The sequence below is a fragment of the Simochromis diagramma genome, unplaced genomic scaffold (genome assembly GCF_900408965.1).
Source record: "Simochromis diagramma unplaced genomic scaffold, fSimDia1.1 OVJJ01000091.1, whole genome shotgun sequence".
In the NCBI taxonomy this organism is placed as follows: domain Eukaryota; kingdom Metazoa; phylum Chordata; class Actinopteri; order Cichliformes; family Cichlidae; genus Simochromis; species Simochromis diagramma.
The window spans coordinates 1,688,366-1,707,507 of NW_024386901.1; the positions used below are offsets into that span (position 1 = coordinate 1,688,366).

General features: G+C 43.1%; 1 protein-coding gene across 2 annotated transcripts in view; it reads left to right on the forward strand.

The window, feature by feature from the left end:
- Positions 1-19,142, forward strand: part of arhgap20 (Rho GTPase activating protein 20) — a 45,530-nt gene that overhangs the window by 10,905 nt on the left and 15,483 nt on the right. For both annotated transcript variants that reach the window (XR_005696238.1, XM_040034731.1), the window contains exons 4-14: positions 539-688; positions 1,237-1,278; positions 1,541-1,625; positions 1,773-1,850; positions 2,086-2,152; positions 3,820-4,029; positions 7,921-8,111; positions 8,722-8,886; positions 9,600-9,703; positions 10,149-10,338; positions 17,863-17,974. Coding sequence is in view for 1 of the 2 variants with exons in the window: in XM_040034731.1 (XP_039890665.1) it covers positions 539-688; positions 1,237-1,278; positions 1,541-1,625; positions 1,773-1,850; positions 2,086-2,152; positions 3,820-4,029; positions 7,921-8,111; positions 8,722-8,886; positions 9,600-9,703; positions 10,149-10,338; positions 17,863-17,974 (1,394 nt within the window). In the remaining variant the exon portion in view is untranslated. The remainder of the gene's footprint in view (positions 1-538; positions 689-1,236; positions 1,279-1,540; positions 1,626-1,772; positions 1,851-2,085; positions 2,153-3,819; positions 4,030-7,920; positions 8,112-8,721; positions 8,887-9,599; positions 9,704-10,148; positions 10,339-17,862; positions 17,975-19,142) is intronic.

Below are 19,142 nucleotides of genomic sequence, written 5' to 3' on the forward strand. Positions count from 1 at the left end.
CAGTGGAGAGAGTGTATGCTATAATTGGCTTTAATACATTGTGGCTGAACCCAGGGTGAGTTAGAGGAATGTGTGTTGGTGTGTATGTGTTTGAAAGATAGCGATAGCAAGAGGGAGGAGGGGAAATTTTTAAAAGTTGAGTGGTGTGTGTGTCTGTGTGCGTGCGCCTTTATATCCATAAAGCAGAGAGTATGTGTTTGTTTGCCAAATGTATGCATTTGGATCATCTCCCTCGATAATTACAGATGCTGTGGCACATAAATACATGTCTACTGAGCATGCCTGTGTTTAACGTCTGAGAATAGCTGAATCTTTTAATATTTTGCTTCTATATTAAGTGTTTTTTTAGATTGCCATATGCCACAGGAGGTTTATGGACATCAGTTATTTAAAGAAAACTAAGTCAGATTCCACACTTAATGCCCAAAAAGTTCCTGGTGGAATGCCTTGAAACCCTGAAACCAGTTGATGGATATGAGCACTTATCACATTTATCACAAAACACTGTAATATAGCATGCTGTTTTGCTTGTTTGCAGGTCTCCTACTCATTTCAAGGTGAAGGCTCAGGTCCGGGTTTGCGAGATGTGGACGGCTAACTGCATGGAGGAAGTGTGCGAAGGAAGCACGAACCCCGAGAGGAGCTTTGTGATGGGCTGGCCCACCTGTAACTGTGTAGCCACCTTCAGGTATGTACAAATTGTTCACATCCAAGAATGGGAATTCCTAGAAGGTGAAATGTAGCCATGTTTTTTCAAATTATCTTGATTCGATCAAACAGGAGAAGCTTGAGGTAACTCAATTTCCTCTAAAGTATTCATTGCCAGCCCATTAACTGCTTACTCCTGAATATTTCTGGAAAAGTACGCAATGTACTGAGGTGCAGATGTACAGTGTAGTAGAGAACCCTACCGCAAAATCCATAAAAAGCTTAAGCACAAAGGCAGCTTTCAGTCATAAAGCTGTTCTCAGTAAAAATAGAGCGAGTAACCACACACAGGCACAAACATGCAGCACGTACAGATGTATTCAGCGCCGTATATTTGCACCTGCCTTAGCAGCATCTACACCTGTGTACCCATTCACAAACACACCCATTATATTTTCCATCAAGAGGAATCCAGTCATGGCTCCAGGGGGAAGTCTGGTTTTTAACGGCGGGAGTTACATAACAAAGCAAGAGTGACAGTTACTTTTCCTCTGATTGTGTTTTGTAACATCACTGATTTCATTTCAGCTCTGAAGAGACTAAGGACAAGTGGCTGGTGCTCGTCAACAGGTAACATATTGATTAAAGGTTCTTTTTCTTTGGCCCTAATGCTTTGTTTAGCTTAAAGTTCTTCCTTGCAAATCAGATTCCCCTTTACGGGCCAGAAAGGATTTGATTTTAAAGAATAAAATGATTAAGCTGAAGCCTCCACAGCATGAATGTTTTGTATTAACACACAAATTCATAAACTTATACAAAAGTGTTATTCTAAAACAATATTCTCGCTATAACACTGACCTCCTTCCCATTCCCTGTTTTCCACCAAACTCAGTCGGATAAGTGAGGGAAAAGAGAAGGACGACCCAAAGACCATTCCTCTGAAAATCTTCGCAAAGGATATTGGAAACTGTGCATATGTAAGTTTCCCTTCATCCCCCGTGAGTTTTTATTGCCTCTGTCAGCACAAAAACAGCTATTATAACATCTCTAGCACCACTATAACTTACGGATCACACAAACATCTACATATTTCCGTGATGTTTACCCAAAAATGTTTCCACCAGGCCAAGACGCTTGCGGTCAGCAACACAGACAGCACCACTGAAGTCATCCGCATGGCTCTGCTGCAGTTCAGCATATCAGTAAGTAACCGAAGGCCTGTGTTCAGGATCCACTGATTGATGATCGCTAGATATTAAACTTTGTCGTGCGATGCTACAAAACTCTCTCGAGGCTCTCAGTGATGGACCTTTTGGGATTCACAAGCTCTGTGAAACAGTGCAAAACCTGATGGCTGAAGTGGTGTCAGAGCAGTTTTTACTAAAGGAGTTTCTTTTTGCAATCTCATTAAAAGTGATTCTCTTTTTCTCTTCTTAGGGTTGCGTTAAAGACCACCGGCTGTGGGTGAGCTCCATTAAGGATGACCCTCCATATCCACTTATCGGTGAGTCCTACTGACATCACTGTATAAAACAAAATAATAAAAAATAGCTTAAAGCAGTCACATTATACCCCTTTTTAATGAGTTTATGTAAGTCTCACAGGTACCTCGAACTGGTTATGAAACAGAACTTTATTTCAGCCTTCATGAAGACCCCGCAGTTTTATCGGCGTTTTTAAATCCAACTAAGCCGTTGATGCCCACGGCCTTTTTAGGTAGCGCTCTGTGAATGAATGACTGCAGCAGCCAGTTGGCGCAGTAATCCATTCATATATCAGATGCAGCCATGATTTTGCTTCTGTCTTTCTCTCTAAGTCAGGGATGTCCAATTCTAGGCCTCGAGGGCCGGTGTCCTGCAGGTTTTAGATGTGCCCTTGATCCAACACAGCTGATCTAAATGGCTAAATTACCTCCTCAACATGTCTTGAAGTTCTCCAGAGGCCTGGTAATGAACTAATTTGCTTCAGGTGTGTTGACCCAGGGTGAGATCTAAAACCTGCAGGACACCGGCGCTTGAGGCCTGGAGTTGGACACCTCTGCTTTAAGTGATCATTTTAGATCTAAATGAGGCCAAATCATTGCACAGCGTAGGCCTCCGTGCGTGTATCATGATTTTATAAAATCAGGTTTTTATCAGTGCAGAGGGGGAAGCTTGGAACATGGTTTGCGCGTGCTACTTCATAGGCACGGTGTTGTCTGACAGCAGAAAATGAAAAGCACAGAAACAAGAGGGACCCTGCTGGGATTTCATGGGTTTTAAAATTCAGTACAGAGAAGGGAAGAAGTAAGCAGAGTAAAAATGGAGACAAAAAAAAGCAATCTGAGGTCAGTAAGGACCAGAGAACAAAAGAAAACATAAAAAACGCAGTAACTGACACACAGTCTTTTGTTTACTGGTTCCCATAATTTCCTATTCTCCCTCAACCTTCTGATATCATTAGCTGCGTAATTTGTTAACACTTGCTGGCACGTTGTGCTCGTAGAACAAACAGTTTGGCCCTTGAGTTTGGAGAAGCTGCTCTAGCTAGGAAATAACAATGGCTCACTGTCCTATTTTGGCAGATCTGCTGACCAGCTGGGGTATGTGCTTATCTAGTTTTGATGTCACAACCAGCTGCAAATCTGAGCGCCTCATTCAAAGACACACACTTTCTGATCTGCGGAGAAAAGGAACAAGGAGACAAGGTCTCTTTCTTGTGTTTTTATGGGTCTCCAGTCACATCGGGGACACACAATAGATATGGCTGATTTTGATTACCTTAAAATATTTCCCTTTTAAAGGCACCCTTAAAAGAAGTAGTTCAACAGTTGGGTAATGATGTAGGATGTGGTGAATAACAAAACGTACTGACATCTAGAAACACAGCGTCTCTTCCTCAATGAGTATTTAGAAAAAACTCTCCACTTCTCACTTCTATGCATGCATCAGTGGTTCAAAACTCACCATCTGGGAACATTTCAGAGGACGTGGTTTTCTTGTGGGTTTTTTGTGTTACCATAATCTTTTGTTTTGTAGTCCACACAGAATTCCTGACACGCAAACACAGAATTTATGAAGCTGTGTTGCAAAATACAATGCTGTATATGCCCCCTTTTTTTAAAGCATCATGTGAGGTGCACAGACTGCACACACCAGGCCCTCCAGCGCTAAACTTTGACCTTTCATTCAGGCCACGAGTTTCCCTTCAGCATCAAGATGAGCCACATTCGAGACGTTGGGAGCAATTGTGGAGGACTTGGAGGAGGAGGAGGGAAGGATGTGCTGAGTCCCACAGACTGCCCAGGGGTTCTTCTGTTGGACCAGTGTCTCCCTCCAGACACGCAGTGCCAATTTATACTGAAACCCAACAAGGCTGTCCTTGGGCAGACTCAACTTTTAGGTAAGGGATTTCATAGTCAGTATGTGTCTGGTATTTTGGTTGTGTTTATTAGTAGTAGGTATTAAAATTACATCCACCATTAAGTATTTAAAGTTAATCGTTTGGGGTTTAAAACGGTAGCATTCTGATGATGGCCCTTCATGCACCACGGAAGATTCATGAAGTGAGAGAAGTAAACATTGTTGTTTTTGTCATTACCGTGGCAGCTTAGGTTTTCTGAGTACATGGTTGGTCACTGTGAAGAATCCATCCATAAATCTAACTCTCTGTGAAACCACAAGAGGAAATATGAGGATACAGAAGTATTAATACAGAACTGAAAGTACTTCCCAGAGCGAGTTCCACTTATATAAAACGTTTCAGTATGTTTGTGCTCGTCTTTGAGGTTACCGTCGTGTTTGTTAGTCCTCAGTTTGAATCAGCAGGTGGACAAGAAGGGGAAAAAGGCGTCATCGACGGTGGGAAGAGCATTTTAATGGAGCGGTGGGTTACAGCAGGGGTTGGAACAGATGCGGTGTCAAAATAAGAAAAACATCGGACAGACAAAGAGGAAGAAACCCCAGAAGGACCGGATAAATGTGGGAATAGGAAGATGGAAAGTAGAAAGAGATGACACAGCTATTGAGTAAGTGTGGAAGGTCAGTAGAGGTGAAGGAAAAAGAAACAGACAACTATGGCAGAGAGAGAAAGGATTTGCAGACCAAAAGACTGAAACTTGGACCTTAAAGCGGAGAGGTACGGATAAATTAGGAGGAAGAAAAACAACATGACGGTGGACAGGAGTGAGGATGAACTGCGGGTACGGAGACCAGGATGGAAAAAGGACATGATGAGGTTTAGTGGCAGGAAGAAGCAGAGGAGAAAAAAAATGTGTGTTTTCCAGTCAAGTAGGCTCCAGTTTGCCAACCGCAAGCTTTGCCTCAGATTCCTTTGCTTCAGGCTCAACAGGGTCTTACGTAATCTCTCCATAACAGCCCCGCCACCATACATGCCTAATTGCTCACGCCCAACCAGAAAGCTAACGAATATGTGTTTACTGGCTTGTAGCCCTGACAAAAGCCTCATTTCAGCCATTTATTCTCAAACAATCACACAGGAAATTGTACATGTTTAACAACTAGCGGGTGTATGACAAATAAAACTCCTCCAGTTGTTCCCCAACATGCTTCATGTCCAGTTTGTGCCAGTCTACTGGGGAGATACTGTAACTGGACAAAAAGCCTTTGAGGTGGCTCATGGCAGCAACAGAGAGTGAGGCTGAACGTGGATAAAGAACCACTGCACACAGCAACACAGATCTATGCTGTCTCAGCACTTGAAAAATGAGCTAAGATTTTGTACTAGACCTATAAAAACAGGTATTGTTGTGCATTCAACTGCAAGAAGAGATTTTCTATGTTCCCATTACAATATGAACCATATTACTGGCATGTCCACCCTTGGAAGTGGCTTAAAGTCTGCTTGTCAAAGCATTCATTTCCTACAGTTCAGTAGAGCCCAGTGTTGCCAACTCCTCAGTAAGGAAAATCGCTATTGGCTGTCCTAAAAGTCGCTAGAAGTCGCTAAATGACATCATTGCCTAATTTGCATAATTTGTCATGCTTATGTAATTGTAACCTAACTTTTAGGAGAGAGAAATAGCATCCTGGAAGAGACGTAAAGTGAGTAAAAAACACCCTAAATGCATTCTGAATATATTTGGAACTACAAATTAAATTCTTTTAGCAATTATTGTTTTTTTAGTCATTCCAACCCTCCTCCTTTATCCGGGCTTGTGACCCAAAACAGCCCTCTGGCGGAGTTACACACACACATAGACACACAAAAAAGTCTGTGTGTGTGTGTTTTAAGTAGGTTTAAAGCTTGTGATCCACAAAAAGTAAGAGTAAAAGAAGAACTGACGTCATTACAGTCAGGGCTGGAGCAGCGGCTTCGCTCACTGGAGATTCATTTGCAGGATGCGTAGGGGTGAACGTCTCCTGCTCTGACAGCAGCTGGGGGGGAGTGTTGCGTGAGGACTATCCGCCGCCTGTGAGCGCTTCGGCACGGGCGAGGTGCCCACGGTAGCACCGCTGCTTGTTGAGAGTAAGAGCGATACGTGCTTTCACGTCAAAAAGTGGTCACACGTCTTCCTAATAACACCAGCAAAAGTCGCCATATTTGTCGTTAGTCGCTTTTTTGGAAAAAAAAAAGTCACTAAGGGGGTCTGAAAACTCGCAAAGTATAGCGACAAGGTTGCTAAGTTGGCAACACTGACAGAGCCAGGTTGGCCCATCCTCTGGAGCTAGCTACACTGCAGTGTTGATTTGGTTATTTGGAAAAACTAAGAATCGAATAGAATTATTGCATTTATGCAAAGATGAAAGATTATTCCATTTGCCTAAAAATGAAATAAGTAAACTACTAACATGTCAGCACCTGTAATCTGGGGTTTCTATTACAGGACACTGACGTCACTGTGTAGTCATGTCTGTGGTAATTTCATTGTCAATGAAGAGAAATACAACTTCTAGCACCTGTTTTATAACACAGTAGAAGATTAGTGTAAGATGACAGAGACTGCCCACCCAGACATGTCGTCTGTATCTGTTTCCTCATTCCACTGTCTCTAAAATGGTTCCGTGCCTCGAGAGCCGTAATGATGTAACACCTGATTTACACCAAGGTCATGTTTTTTCAGTGATGGGGAAGGCCTGCTGAGAAGTGCCAGAACAGGCCAGTAAATCTGTTACTGTTGAACTTTGTTCCAGAGTGTATTTGGGCATCATGCCACGGCAGATTGTTAAATAATGAATTCTATGTGAGGTATGCCGTGTATTCTGAGGGCCCTTTCGGGGCCGATGGGTCCCCCGCCCACCGAAAGAATCTTTTGTTTGTTAGGTTGAGTCCCACCCTTGGATACAAATCACCGACGCTTAATAACATAAATGTTATCATTTCAAGATTGTTGGCAATTCAAAGCTGCTACAATTACATTTCACTACAATGGCCCTTTAAGAGATTTAATGCACTGTTTGCACATTTTGCCCGTCTAAAAACGTCGGCGGTGGCTCAGAAAGGCAGTGCTGCCACAATTAGTGACGAATGAGTCATTATCATAACATTTGTGATATGAATCAAGGTTTTTGAAATGCATTTCAGCCCGGAGTGACATTTTATTTAATCAGCAGTCCAAAACACAAAGAAATTAAGTCATTATTAAATATACATTTCTTCTGTTTAGCAGCTAATTGTAATTCTAATGCGCTCCACGGGAGTTAATCATGCTAAAACTAGCTTTTTAAACTGCTTGTTTATTTTAGATGTCTAATTACACGCTAAAGTAAATGTACATTCTTATTTATAGGCACTTCAGTGCACACGTGCTATGCAAAAACATGCTGAGCTGGTGCTTGAACTACACAGGCAGACATTGTGCCTTTGCACTGCTGTGCAAAAACTTAGGAAAGGGAACACGCAGTCACATGCACATGTTCTTTTTAGCCTTTATTGAGACAGGAAAGCAGAGATGTGACCTATATCAGCTCGCTATGAGGTTTTGTTAAACGCACCCGCATGAGTAAACAGAGTAAACCATCGTCTATCACATCTGCTTTCATTGGTTTTCATTTCTCAACCATGAGCAGCGCGTTAGCATGATGCATGATGAAAAGCTCCTGCATCTGATGCTGATGGGCAATTCGTAAGCAGTTCTGCCCGAAATTCAAGCCCACAAAAGTAAACATTACGAAACAGTTTCTGAGTCTGCACTTTTGAAGCTATGTGAATCAAACAGTTTGGTTTCCTGAACGTACCTTGGGGCGCATTCGCCATCCATTACTCAACAACAAAAGTTTGATTATATCTCAAACTAAAGTTCTCCTTCCTCTATTTTTATTTTCCTACCCACAGAGCCTGGTCAGCAGAAGTCTTTTAAGAGAAAGAGATCTCTGATCAATTGGCCTTTCTGGAGAGGTTCGAGCACACAGCTGGACGGCGTGCCCCTGTCCCCAACCTTGCTCTCCGCCGCTCACGGTCGGCTGTTCGGACAGCCCTTGAGCTCCATCTGCTCTCCAGAAAACGGCCTGCCTAAACCTGTCATGGTAAGCCGAGTGGAGTTCACATAACAGGGGTCAGGACCCTGACTTGAGGGAACACAGGTTGACTGTTTAGTTAGGGAACGAGAGACTTGAGGGTGTGAGAAAGCAGATTATTTTTAGGAGCATTTTATTTGACTTCTACTGCTGCAATCTTACTATTCTATGACTTTAATACATCCACCAACCACTTAAAATAATTGGCGGACCCATTTTCCATTTTAGATTAAATCAGATTTTTTTTTCCTGGAAACAGAATATATTTTAATGTACACATTCTTCTTATTGGGAGTGAGTGACCCTCTCACTGAGGTGTCCTCTAAGAGAGACGTCTTTCTTTCGTTCTTTGTAGAAACACTGATTCAGACACGTTCCTCCTGTTGGTCCACAGAAGAATCTGTTAAAGGGAGGTGCCGAATTGAAATCGAGATAAAAATTCTGGCAGGAATTCTTTGCAATTAAGACCTCAGTGGAATGAAATGCCTTCTGCCATTAGGGCCTGTTTCCTAAGCTCCCGCTTGTGTAATCTCTGACATTAAGTTCTCCTGTTTCATCAAATGACATTGTTATTAAACTGAACAAGTTGGTAACCTTCTGTTTCGATGTTCCCCCAAAGGACATGCTGGCATTTCTGTACCTGGAGGGGCCATACACCAGAGGCGTCTTCAGGCGTTCAGCTGGAGCAAAAGCCTGCCGGGAGCTCCGAGACAGGCTGGACAGTGGGAGCGAGGACGCGGAGATCACACACCAGTCTGTGTTCGTCATCGCCGCTGTCCTCAAGGTAACCACACACACACAGCTCTTCCCCCGTCTCTCTTTCTTGTTTGAAACTGAAAACAGGCACGACTGATGTTGGTCCAAAGTCACCTTAGTCCAGACAGGATAATCTGTCTCTGCATAGCCAGGCAGGCGGCCAGTCACACACACAAGGTGCAGCATTGTTCAGGATCCAGGCCAAACGGCTGTCATACAGTCGGGCATCCAGGGAGTAGCTCGGGCCTTCTTCTTCTTCATTTATTTTTTTTTTTTTAGAGATGGTCCAGCTCCCTTTTGAAATTTTGTTTCACTTGTTTTCCACATAGAGTGCAAGGATTGTCAGCCTCCTGTGATATAAAGGGGTGGCTGTAGCCCTTTAAATTGCAGGACGGAGAGGAAGTCATTTACTAGTCTACCGGTTCAATCCCTGGCTGCTCCAGTCTGCATGCTAAAGTATCCTTGAGGAAGATATATCACTGTCAGCAATCATCACAACTCCTACCTGTTGTGCCAGTAGCCTAACTTTAATTTCACAAGTAAAAATGCACTAACATAATTGGATTTCTTCAGTGATTATTATACGACCACCAAGCTAGGATCGAAAGAACCACAACCACAGATGAAGCCATAAAAAAGTGAGAGCAGCAAAAATCCCTTTGACAGTTGTTTCCAGTCTATAATGCCTGTCTGTCAGTATAAGGCATTCTTCAGCTTCACTTATAAACGTTTTGCATACAGGACTTCCTGCGAAATATCCCAGGCAGCATGCTGTGCGTGGACCTGTATGACCAGTGGATGGAAGCGATGGAAGGAGGAGAGGAGAGGATACCAGCTGTCCAGAGGTAAGAGATCTCTCTTGAAATCCTAAAACATGCGATATCTAAGGCCGTGATCGTCCTGCTAATCGTATAGCTGTCAGTGTCTGACAAGAAGATGCAAATCCTACGCGCATTTTACATAAGTCAGCAACACAGGACAGGAAAGATTGAATAAATGGCTGTTCTGGTGGCCTGTGGTAGAGCAACACCTTAGACGCTGTTGGTTTTTTCCTTTAATTACCTACAGTTTATGTTTAGAATGAGAACTAAAAACAGAGAGCAGGGATGTGTGTATTTCCAGTAGCAACAAACAAAATTCCTTCTGCTTAGGAGAAAAAGCAACAGTGGAAATTCTCGTCCGGGCAGAAACAAGCAGCCGTACTGAAAGGAAGAAGCAGGGACCGAGGATGTTTTTCGTAATGTGTTTGATCTCATCTCCTCCCGTCATTTCCTGCCCCACTCCCATTAGGCTCCTCCACCTCCTTCCCAGTGACAATCTGCTTCTGCTGCGACACGTGATCGCGGTACTCCACTGCATACAGGGCAGTGCCGACGACAACCAGATGAACGCCTTCAACCTGTCTGTCTGCATTGCTCCCAGCATGCTCTGGTCTCCGGCGCCAAGCACCCCTGAGATGGAAGGGGAGGCCACTAAAAAGGTGAGACGGGACAGGCCTATGGACACTTTAGAGCAGGGGTAGGCAACGCCAGGCCTCAAGTGCCGGTGTCCTGCAGGTTTTTGATCTCACCCTGGGTCAACACACCTGAATCAAATGATAAGTTCATTACCAGGCCTCTGGAGAACTTCAAGACATGTTGAGGAGGTAATTTAGCCATTTAAATCATCTGTGTTGGATCAAGGACATCTAAAACCTGCAGAACACCGGCACTCGAGGCCTGGAGTTGCCTACCCCTGCTTTAGAGACTTATCCAAATATAAAATCTTTAACTTGGCTGGTCACATTTAGTACAATAATGTGACATGTTGGGGGAAACGCTTATCCAGCCTTCTTGCTGAGAGTTGAGGGAGATGTTTGTTGGAGTAATATGAGTCTCAGTGTAACAGCGGAGCAGTTTGCCTGCTCGGGGCCAAGAAATACTTCTGCACAGAACCTCTGGAAAAACCACAAATTTCTACACTTTGGTTTTTGTACATGCAAAATAAACGAGACACAGCATGAAACTTAAAGACTTTCAGAGGTGCTAATAGGAGGATTAGGTTACACAGAGCAAGGAGACCTACTTCCTTTGTTTCCCATCTACATACTACCCTGAGATCTGCTGCCTGCCGCTAAATTTTCTTAATGTATAGAGATTAGAGTAGTATCGTTGTTATCATCCCGCTCGCAAGAAAATGCGTTTCTCAAAAAGCCAAAGTGCTCTGATCTGCTTCCACAGGCAGTTTGCAGAGTGCGAGGAATTTAACATTTGGAGGGAAAAAACAGAAGCAAACTGCTCGTGACCAAGCAGAGACCTGAATTTGACTGACAGTTATGTTACAGAGGCTTCACTGACACAGGTGTATACGTACACTAAGTGCTCACATGCATACTTCACGTCAGGCCGAGAGCCATTTGTCTGCAGACTGAAGGCTTTCCCCGTGGACGTGACTGCCCACCTCAGATCAGGAGCTGACCCACTGCCACACAGCAGTCACGCACACGCAAACCCCCGTCCCACAGACGCGCACTGTCAGTCTCATTCACATGTGATCTTTGACAGTTACTCATAAGCCTCTTACATTCAGCTAAGCTTCAAATCCCCGAGTTTAGAACAAGACTCGGCAAGTTTAGCTTCTCGTATAGAGAAACATGCACAGCATCTAGTTTGGTGAGTGTCACCGGGGTTAATTCTCGTTAATTGTAAAGAAAAACAAGAACAAAAACAGGAAATTTAATTTACCTCTCGAACTACTTTGTGACAATGTTGGAGTAGAGTCTGCATGAATATCACTGCAGTTTCTCTGTATTTTTGTGTATATAAAGTGAAGTCTGCAGTGAAGCAACCGTATGTCTTAGCCAGCCATTCTGGCCTGGAATGGCTTAATTCTACAGCCAGAGCCCACATAGGAAGGCCCCTCGCCCACCAGAGCCCATCATATAGTCACTGAAACCCTAAGCATACAAAGTCTGCTGATTTGTGGTCTGTTTGGAAAGTTACAGTTATTTAGTTACACATAATCTCACTGGGTGGCTGTTTTGCTTATCTTTTCCAATCTGTGTGTGTGTGTGTGTGTGTGTGTGTGTGTGTGTGTGTGTGTGTGTGTGTGTGTGTGTGTGTGTGTGCGCGCGCGTGTGTGTGCGTGCGTGTTTGTCTAGAAGTGGTTGAGGTTCATTTGAGAAAACACGCAAAGAATTTCCTACAGAATCTGAGGACTGGGATGTTTTTGTGGAAAATTGTGTCACTGAAACACCCTCTTTCTCTCTCCATACACACACACACACACACACACACACACACACACACACACACTCACATAAGTGCTCGTTGGCAAAAAATACCCTCATCACCCACAAATACTTAAATATCAGCTTCACAAATACTCCCCTGATAACACTTTCCCTCTCGCACACCGCATATTTGTGTGTTCGTCTCGAGCACAGGCGGCTATTTTCTGGGGGGGGGAACAAATTTTCAGCATTCCCACCTTGCAGTCAAAGACAGGGGCCAATTTAAAACTTTTTTGGGGGGGATCGTGGATGTGTATTGGCCGGTTTTCAACCTTTTCCAAGGACATGTCTGTGCTCACTGTTGGCCAGTTCAGTTTAGCCTTCGTGTCCCTCCTGCTTTCATGAAGCATATAATTTAAAGGTTTTTGGCTGAACATATCCCTTAAAGAGCATCTGAGGTAAATGCAGTTTGCGTCTAACTTTAAATGGAGACAGGAAGAGATAAATCATTTAGAAGTAAGTTGTTTTTCCTCAGGCTTGGCTCTGGAGAATGCAACTTTTGCTTTTCTTCTGCTTTGTTTTGCTTTTCTATATTATAGTAAAATCACAGAAAAGTGATACCCAGCTCAGAATGCTGCACGGATGGTTTTCCAGCGTGCACAGTTGCAGCATTTTTACGCACATACACGCCCAAATACTGGAAGATTTCTTCCAAATCTTGCAGTACTATTGTATACTCTGACAGTAGGAATCTGCAGTTCATGCAACAGATACATATTTTGTGAATGATGCATAGAGTTCGTATTTCCTGGTTTTCTGAATGCTTGAGAGAGTTAAAGATGACATCTCACTGAGGTGAACAAGAGGTTCTGAATGGGCTGCTGATGGATGAATAAGTGAAAGTCTCCTGGATGCCCACAGGCTCCTTTTGTTCAGTGCTTTGCATCACGTAGCAGTGCTCACTCTCACTGGGTGACGGTGAGGAATGCTGAGTGTCGCCACAGTGGATGAATGCACAGATTTGATTCTGGGTAGATTTTTACACCTTCCTGATGCTAGCCTCCTATTTACGCTGCTGGTTTATATCAGCTAATTATTTGCTTCATTCGAAACACGCGTGTTGCCAACAGGGAAGTTGCCCTCTGGTTGACATACTATGCAAAGTCAACACCCATAACACGGTTGGAGGATCTTTCTCACCTGTTTTCTGTAATATTTAAATTTTATTAATGCCATTATCCATAGATAGATCTATAGATCCAGTATCTAACGAGAACAAAAAGAAGGAATCCAAGGTCTAGGTGTTTTATCATGGCCATATGGCACCAATTCCTCCTTTCCAAAGAAACCTAGGTTGTCAGTGTTGGGTTATTTAAAAAGTCTTGATCAGATATGTTATATCCAAAATATTGGAGGCGGATCAACTTTAAATACCCGTCTAATGTTAGCTCTGTTTGAAAATCAACAATTACCTTTCTGTTGCCTCCCATGCAGATGTAAAAAGTCAGTGTCAGGGGAGAGATTTGCAACAAGATCTATGTAAATCATTGCCAAGGTCTGGCAGGGACTTGTTTTGTTTTTGGTGGTTGGAACTGCGGCAGGTCCTGTATATTGATCGCAAGTTCCCAAAACTCGCACCCTGTTCACACATGTTTAGTTGTCTTCTTTAAAAACCTGACCCGAGTTTGCTGGAAGAGCAATTTACCCTCCAGGACTTTGCGGCAGCAAACTGTGAGCAACTGCAATATGACTCCTTTTATAGAAAATAGAAATAAAAAAACTAGTTCAACGAGTCATAAATAACCACATCATCCAGTTTTAAATGATGTTTCATTTGTAAACAGACGGATTTGGGACATAATTCAGATTGACTGGGTGCTGTTGATCACGAACGCCACCGTTTGATTGATAGCGTGCATGTATGACCTCAACTAAAGTTGTTTGTGATGATGATTGGCTTCCTGAACACTTCAAAGAAACAGTTGTGGAGTTCATTGCGTTACATAACTCTGAATGTACAGCTCATCATCCATCATCTGCTAGCTTAAATGTAAATAAATAAACTGTGAGTGGTAGTTTAAAAAGTGGATTTTTTTCAAGCTTTAATAAAACGCTGGGTTTAGAGGAAAGAAAACCATGTTAAATGACTTTTTAGCACAGCCTGATTACTCCTTGTTTGGACAGACGACGGTTTTCTGGCGCATACGGACACCGTGCAGACACAGACCAGACAACATCTGGCCCACAAACAAACAAATGAGTGTTTACCGGCGCAGTATTTCCATAGTGTCACAGGCTTATTTATGTACACATCAGGCAGATTTCAGTGGAAATTTCCCAGTGGCCCTGGCGTTTGCCAACTATTTGTGTCACAGGACGTCATGTGTGTAAATTTTGTCTGTTTAGTTTTAAAGGCAGCGGTTTCTGCCAAGTAGTGTGATTTGTTTGAGGATGGATTCCAACTGGGCTGATAAAACTCATAAAGCACAGACAGCGTTACAGTGTTTGAAAACATCAACTGAATGTGCTTAAATTAGTCGTTCAGCGGCGAACGACTGGTATTTGGATCCCTTTCAAAGATTCTTGCCCCTTTGTGACATTTGTGGCCGTGGTTTTGCTGCGAAAAGTCGTGATTGGCTTTAAGTAAAAAAAACCCCACAAAAGCACACAAAATGGGGAAAAAACTACACCTACATTGTATTCGGTATCAAAGCCAACTGATGATGTCATAGCCAGTATTATCAGGACATTTTCCAGGGCTGGTAAGAAGGAATGGACGGAGGAGAGGGAGTCGATGTTTTCCCGCTCACTGTGGAGGTTGACATCAACGCAAGCAAATGAAAAGAAATGTTTCCCCAAAATGATAATATGGAAAAAAAATGTTAAAAAGAGCTTTTGACAGCTGTTTGAAAACAGTGCCACAAAGTTATTTGGGTCACTATATCATAGAGCAGTGATATCACAAGTCAGTAGCTACAGTATTAACAACCACACACAAGTTTAAGCGCTCTGCTTCTCAGACGTTGTTCTGAGCATCTGTGTGACCCGTTTCCTGCTTTTCTGTCAAGTCAAAGTCAAATTTATTTATATAGCACATTTAAAACAAAAACCATTGACCAAGGTGCTGCACAATTAAGATAATTAAAAGAAATAAAAACATAGGGAGTTAAGAAAAAGAATCATAAAATTAGAAGATTTGAGTAAGAAATAAGATAAAAGTAATACAAACTCATTCTGATTTAAAAGCCAAGGAATAAAAGTGTCTTTTCAGATGGGTTTTAAAAGTGTCCAATTTTGGTGAGGTCCTGGTGTGAAGGGGCAGTTTGTTCCACAGTTTTGAATCAGTTACAGCAAAGGCCGGATCTCCCCTGTGCTTTAATCTGGACCTCGGGACAGCCAGGAGCAATTGATCTGCAGACCTCAGCGATCTTGCAGGAGCGTAGCAATGTAAAAGATCAGAAATGTATCAGGGTGCTGTGAAAATCTACACTTTTAAATGCTATTGGATAAATAGAAAGGTGTGAGATCTAAAAATACTTACATGTCTGCAGAATGTGCATCAAGTACAAGTATCAAGTTAAAAATTTGACACAGGCCGTTCACACGACCATGGCTGCACAAAACTCCGGTTTTTAGTCTTATTAAAAATGGATTGTGTCAGTAATTTCAAATGAAATCAGCAGTTGGTACCTACACACCGCCTGGGATGTGGTGGCAGCAGGCAGACCTCTTTCTGCTCCGATTCTGCTCCACACCTGGAGAAGAGAGACACGTATGCGAGAATGCTGTTTGTCTGTAGTCCCGGCCTGCTTCAAAATGGCCACCGTCGTCCCTGTACCCAAATCCTCCACCATCTCCTCACTGAACGACTGGCGACCTGTAGCCCTGACCCCCATCGTGAGCAAATGCTTCGAGAAGCTGGTCAGGGACTTCATCTGCTCTGCACTACCCGACTCACTGGACCCTCTACAGTTCGCATACCGCCACAACAGGTCCACTGATGATGCCATAGCCCTGACACTACACACTGCCCTGTCACACCTGGAGAAGAGAGACACGTATGTGAGAATGCTGTTTGTAGATTACAGCTCAGCATTCAATACCATCGTTCCCTCGAAGCTGGACAGGAAACTGCAGGATCTAGGACTGAGCAGCTCCCTCTGCAGCTGGATCCTTAGCTTCCTGTCTGACAGACGCCAAGTGGTCAGACTGGGCAGCATCACCTCATCCCCCGTCACACTGAACACTGGTGCTCCACAGGGGTGTGTACTGAGCCCTCTCCTATACTCACTCTACACCTACGACTGCATGGCCACTAACAACTCCAACATCATTGTGAAGTTTGCAGACGACACTACAGTGGTGGGTCTTATCACCAACGGTGATGAGACGGCTTACAGGGAGGAGGTCAGCGCCCTGACCCACTGGTGTCAAGACAACCATCTCACCCTCAACGTCGCAAAGACAAAGGAGTTGATAGTGGACTTCCGGAGGTGCAGAGAAGTACACACCCCCATCACCATCAACGGCGCTGCTGTGGAGAGAGTGAGCAGCTTCCGGTTCCTTGGTGTACATCTGGCTGAGGATCTTACATAGTCAGTACACACAAACAAAACAGTGAAGAAGGCGCAGCAGCGCCTCTTCTTTCTCAGGAGATTGAAAAGATTCGGCATGAGCCCCCGCATCCTCAGGACCTTCTATCGCTGTGCCATTGAGAGCATCCTCACTGGATGCATCACCACCTGGTATGGCAACAGCACCGCCTACAACTGCAAAGCTCTCCAGCGAGTAGTGCGGTGCTCTGAACGGATAATTGGAGGTGAGCTTCCCTCCCTCCAAGACATCTACAGGAAGCGCTGCCTGAGGAAAGCGGGGAGGATCATCAAGGACTCCAGTCACCCCAGCCATAAACTGTTCAGACTACTTCCATCAGGAAGGAGGTTCTGCAGCATCCGGTCCCGTACCAGCAGACTGAGAGACAGCTTTTTCCATCAGGCCATCAGACTGCTGAACACGTCATAGACACCTCAGCTTCACTACTGGAACTTTAACATTATGCACTCCATACTGTACAGTAATGCCACTGTTTTGCACATGTCTCAACTCTGTATATTTTATATATTTTATTTTATTGTTTACTCTAATTTGTAAAATATGTATACATACACACACACACACACACACACGCAGAAAAACATATTTAGTATACACATCCAGAAATGCATATACTGTATGCATATATATATATTGTACATATATTTATTAGTTTCAGATGTAGCCATTCTTATATTTTGCTTGTTTTACGTTATTGTATTTTGCACAACTCTGTTGCTTGTGAAGCTCGCGCACAAGAATTTCACTCACATGTACTGTACCAATGTACCTGCACATGTGATGTGACAATAAAAGTGATTTGATTTGATTTGATTTGCCTCTACATCGCTTTTATTGGACCACATGGCAACTGACTTAGACATAAATGTCTTTGTGCCCCAGGATGGAAAACACAAGCTGTCGGCTGGTGCAACCTAGTCACGACGCCACGTTTTGTGTTTCACGTTGCAGTTTGTGAGTCCGATCGGTATTGCACAGACACATAACAGTAAACTTTCTGTGTTGCTAAATGATGGCTGAACTGGCTGTTTCCGTGAGGTCCAGCTTCAGCAAATGAATCTGTAAACACAAACACCTCTTAATCTATAAGAGTGAAAACTAATCGTTTGCCACCGAAGTAGAGCAAAGTGAAGATGTTGGTGACAACATGAAATAATCAGGCGCTGTTTGTTCCTGCAGGTTTGTGAGCTTGTTCGCTTCCTAATAGAGAACTGCAGCACCCTCCTGGGGGACGTCACATCACTCTTCAGAACCTTCAGCCAGAAGAGCAGCAGCAGCGACCATGGATCTGGTAAGAACTGAGATTTAGGCCAGACAATAAAGAAAGGACAGAATATCAGTGGGAATTTAATTTAAAAACAGTTAATTAGGATGTACAGGCTTTTTCTTAACATTTTATGATTTTGTGATCCAGTTTAGTTGTATAAGCTTGTAGGAAAAAACTGTTAAGAATGGCCGAGACAGTGACAAAAAAGCCAAGAGGTATAGAAAATACTGCTCTCTAATAAAGTGCTTAGTATTGAGACTTGATTCCTACATTGTTAAAGAGTCTGATCCCATAAAAAAAAAAAAAAACAGGCTGCAACTGTAATGGAAACATTTACAGATTTTGCAATTTGGGTTTCTTTTGCTTTCAGTTTTCTGACTTAATAAATGCAAACTGAAACCGCACAGCCAGAGCTATTACAGGGAGAGGTGTGGCATTAAAAAAATCTTGAATTGAGTCTACTCCATTGACGCATAAGATGGTAAAATTCCACAATACTCTGCACGCTCGCCCCTACCATCAACTGAAACTGAAAAAGCCACTAATGTTGTTGCACATGTAGTTGTATAACCTGCTGGTAAAAAAAAGAAAGAAAAGCCTGTTAAACCTTATTTTGGGGGCAAAACCACCAAACATTTTAAGCGTTACTATCTAAGATTTAACTGGTTATTCTGAAAATGTATTTTAACCCAAAATAAATGCCTGGAGTTGATGACTCTCTTGTGGCAAAGCTTTGTTCTAGGAGGGTTTTTAGCACAGCTAGTCCTGTGAAAAAACATAAAAGAAAAACAGATGCACATGGAGACGATGTTCTTGTGTCACATTTGTTCTAAAGGTCAAGTGTGTGTGTTTTGTGTGTGTGGGATAAAGGATCCTTTATTTATTATCTGAAAAAGTACTGATAAAGCCTCACTGTGTTGCATCAAGGTGGTTTGGGACTGACTAGCTTGCTCTGTGTGGGTGCAGCTGAATTGCCCAGGAGCTTTAAGTCATGTTGAGTGGGGTCAACAAATTGATCTGCAGTAATTTCAATGATTGCCAGGATCACATGATTAAGATAGCACTGAATATCCTCATTCATGCTGTTAGCTCTTCCTCATGCTGTAAGTAACCACCGGGGGTCAAAAAGCACATAGCAGAGATATGCTTTGTCCTCTGTTCTCCTCATGTGCACCAGTGAACTGTGACTTTG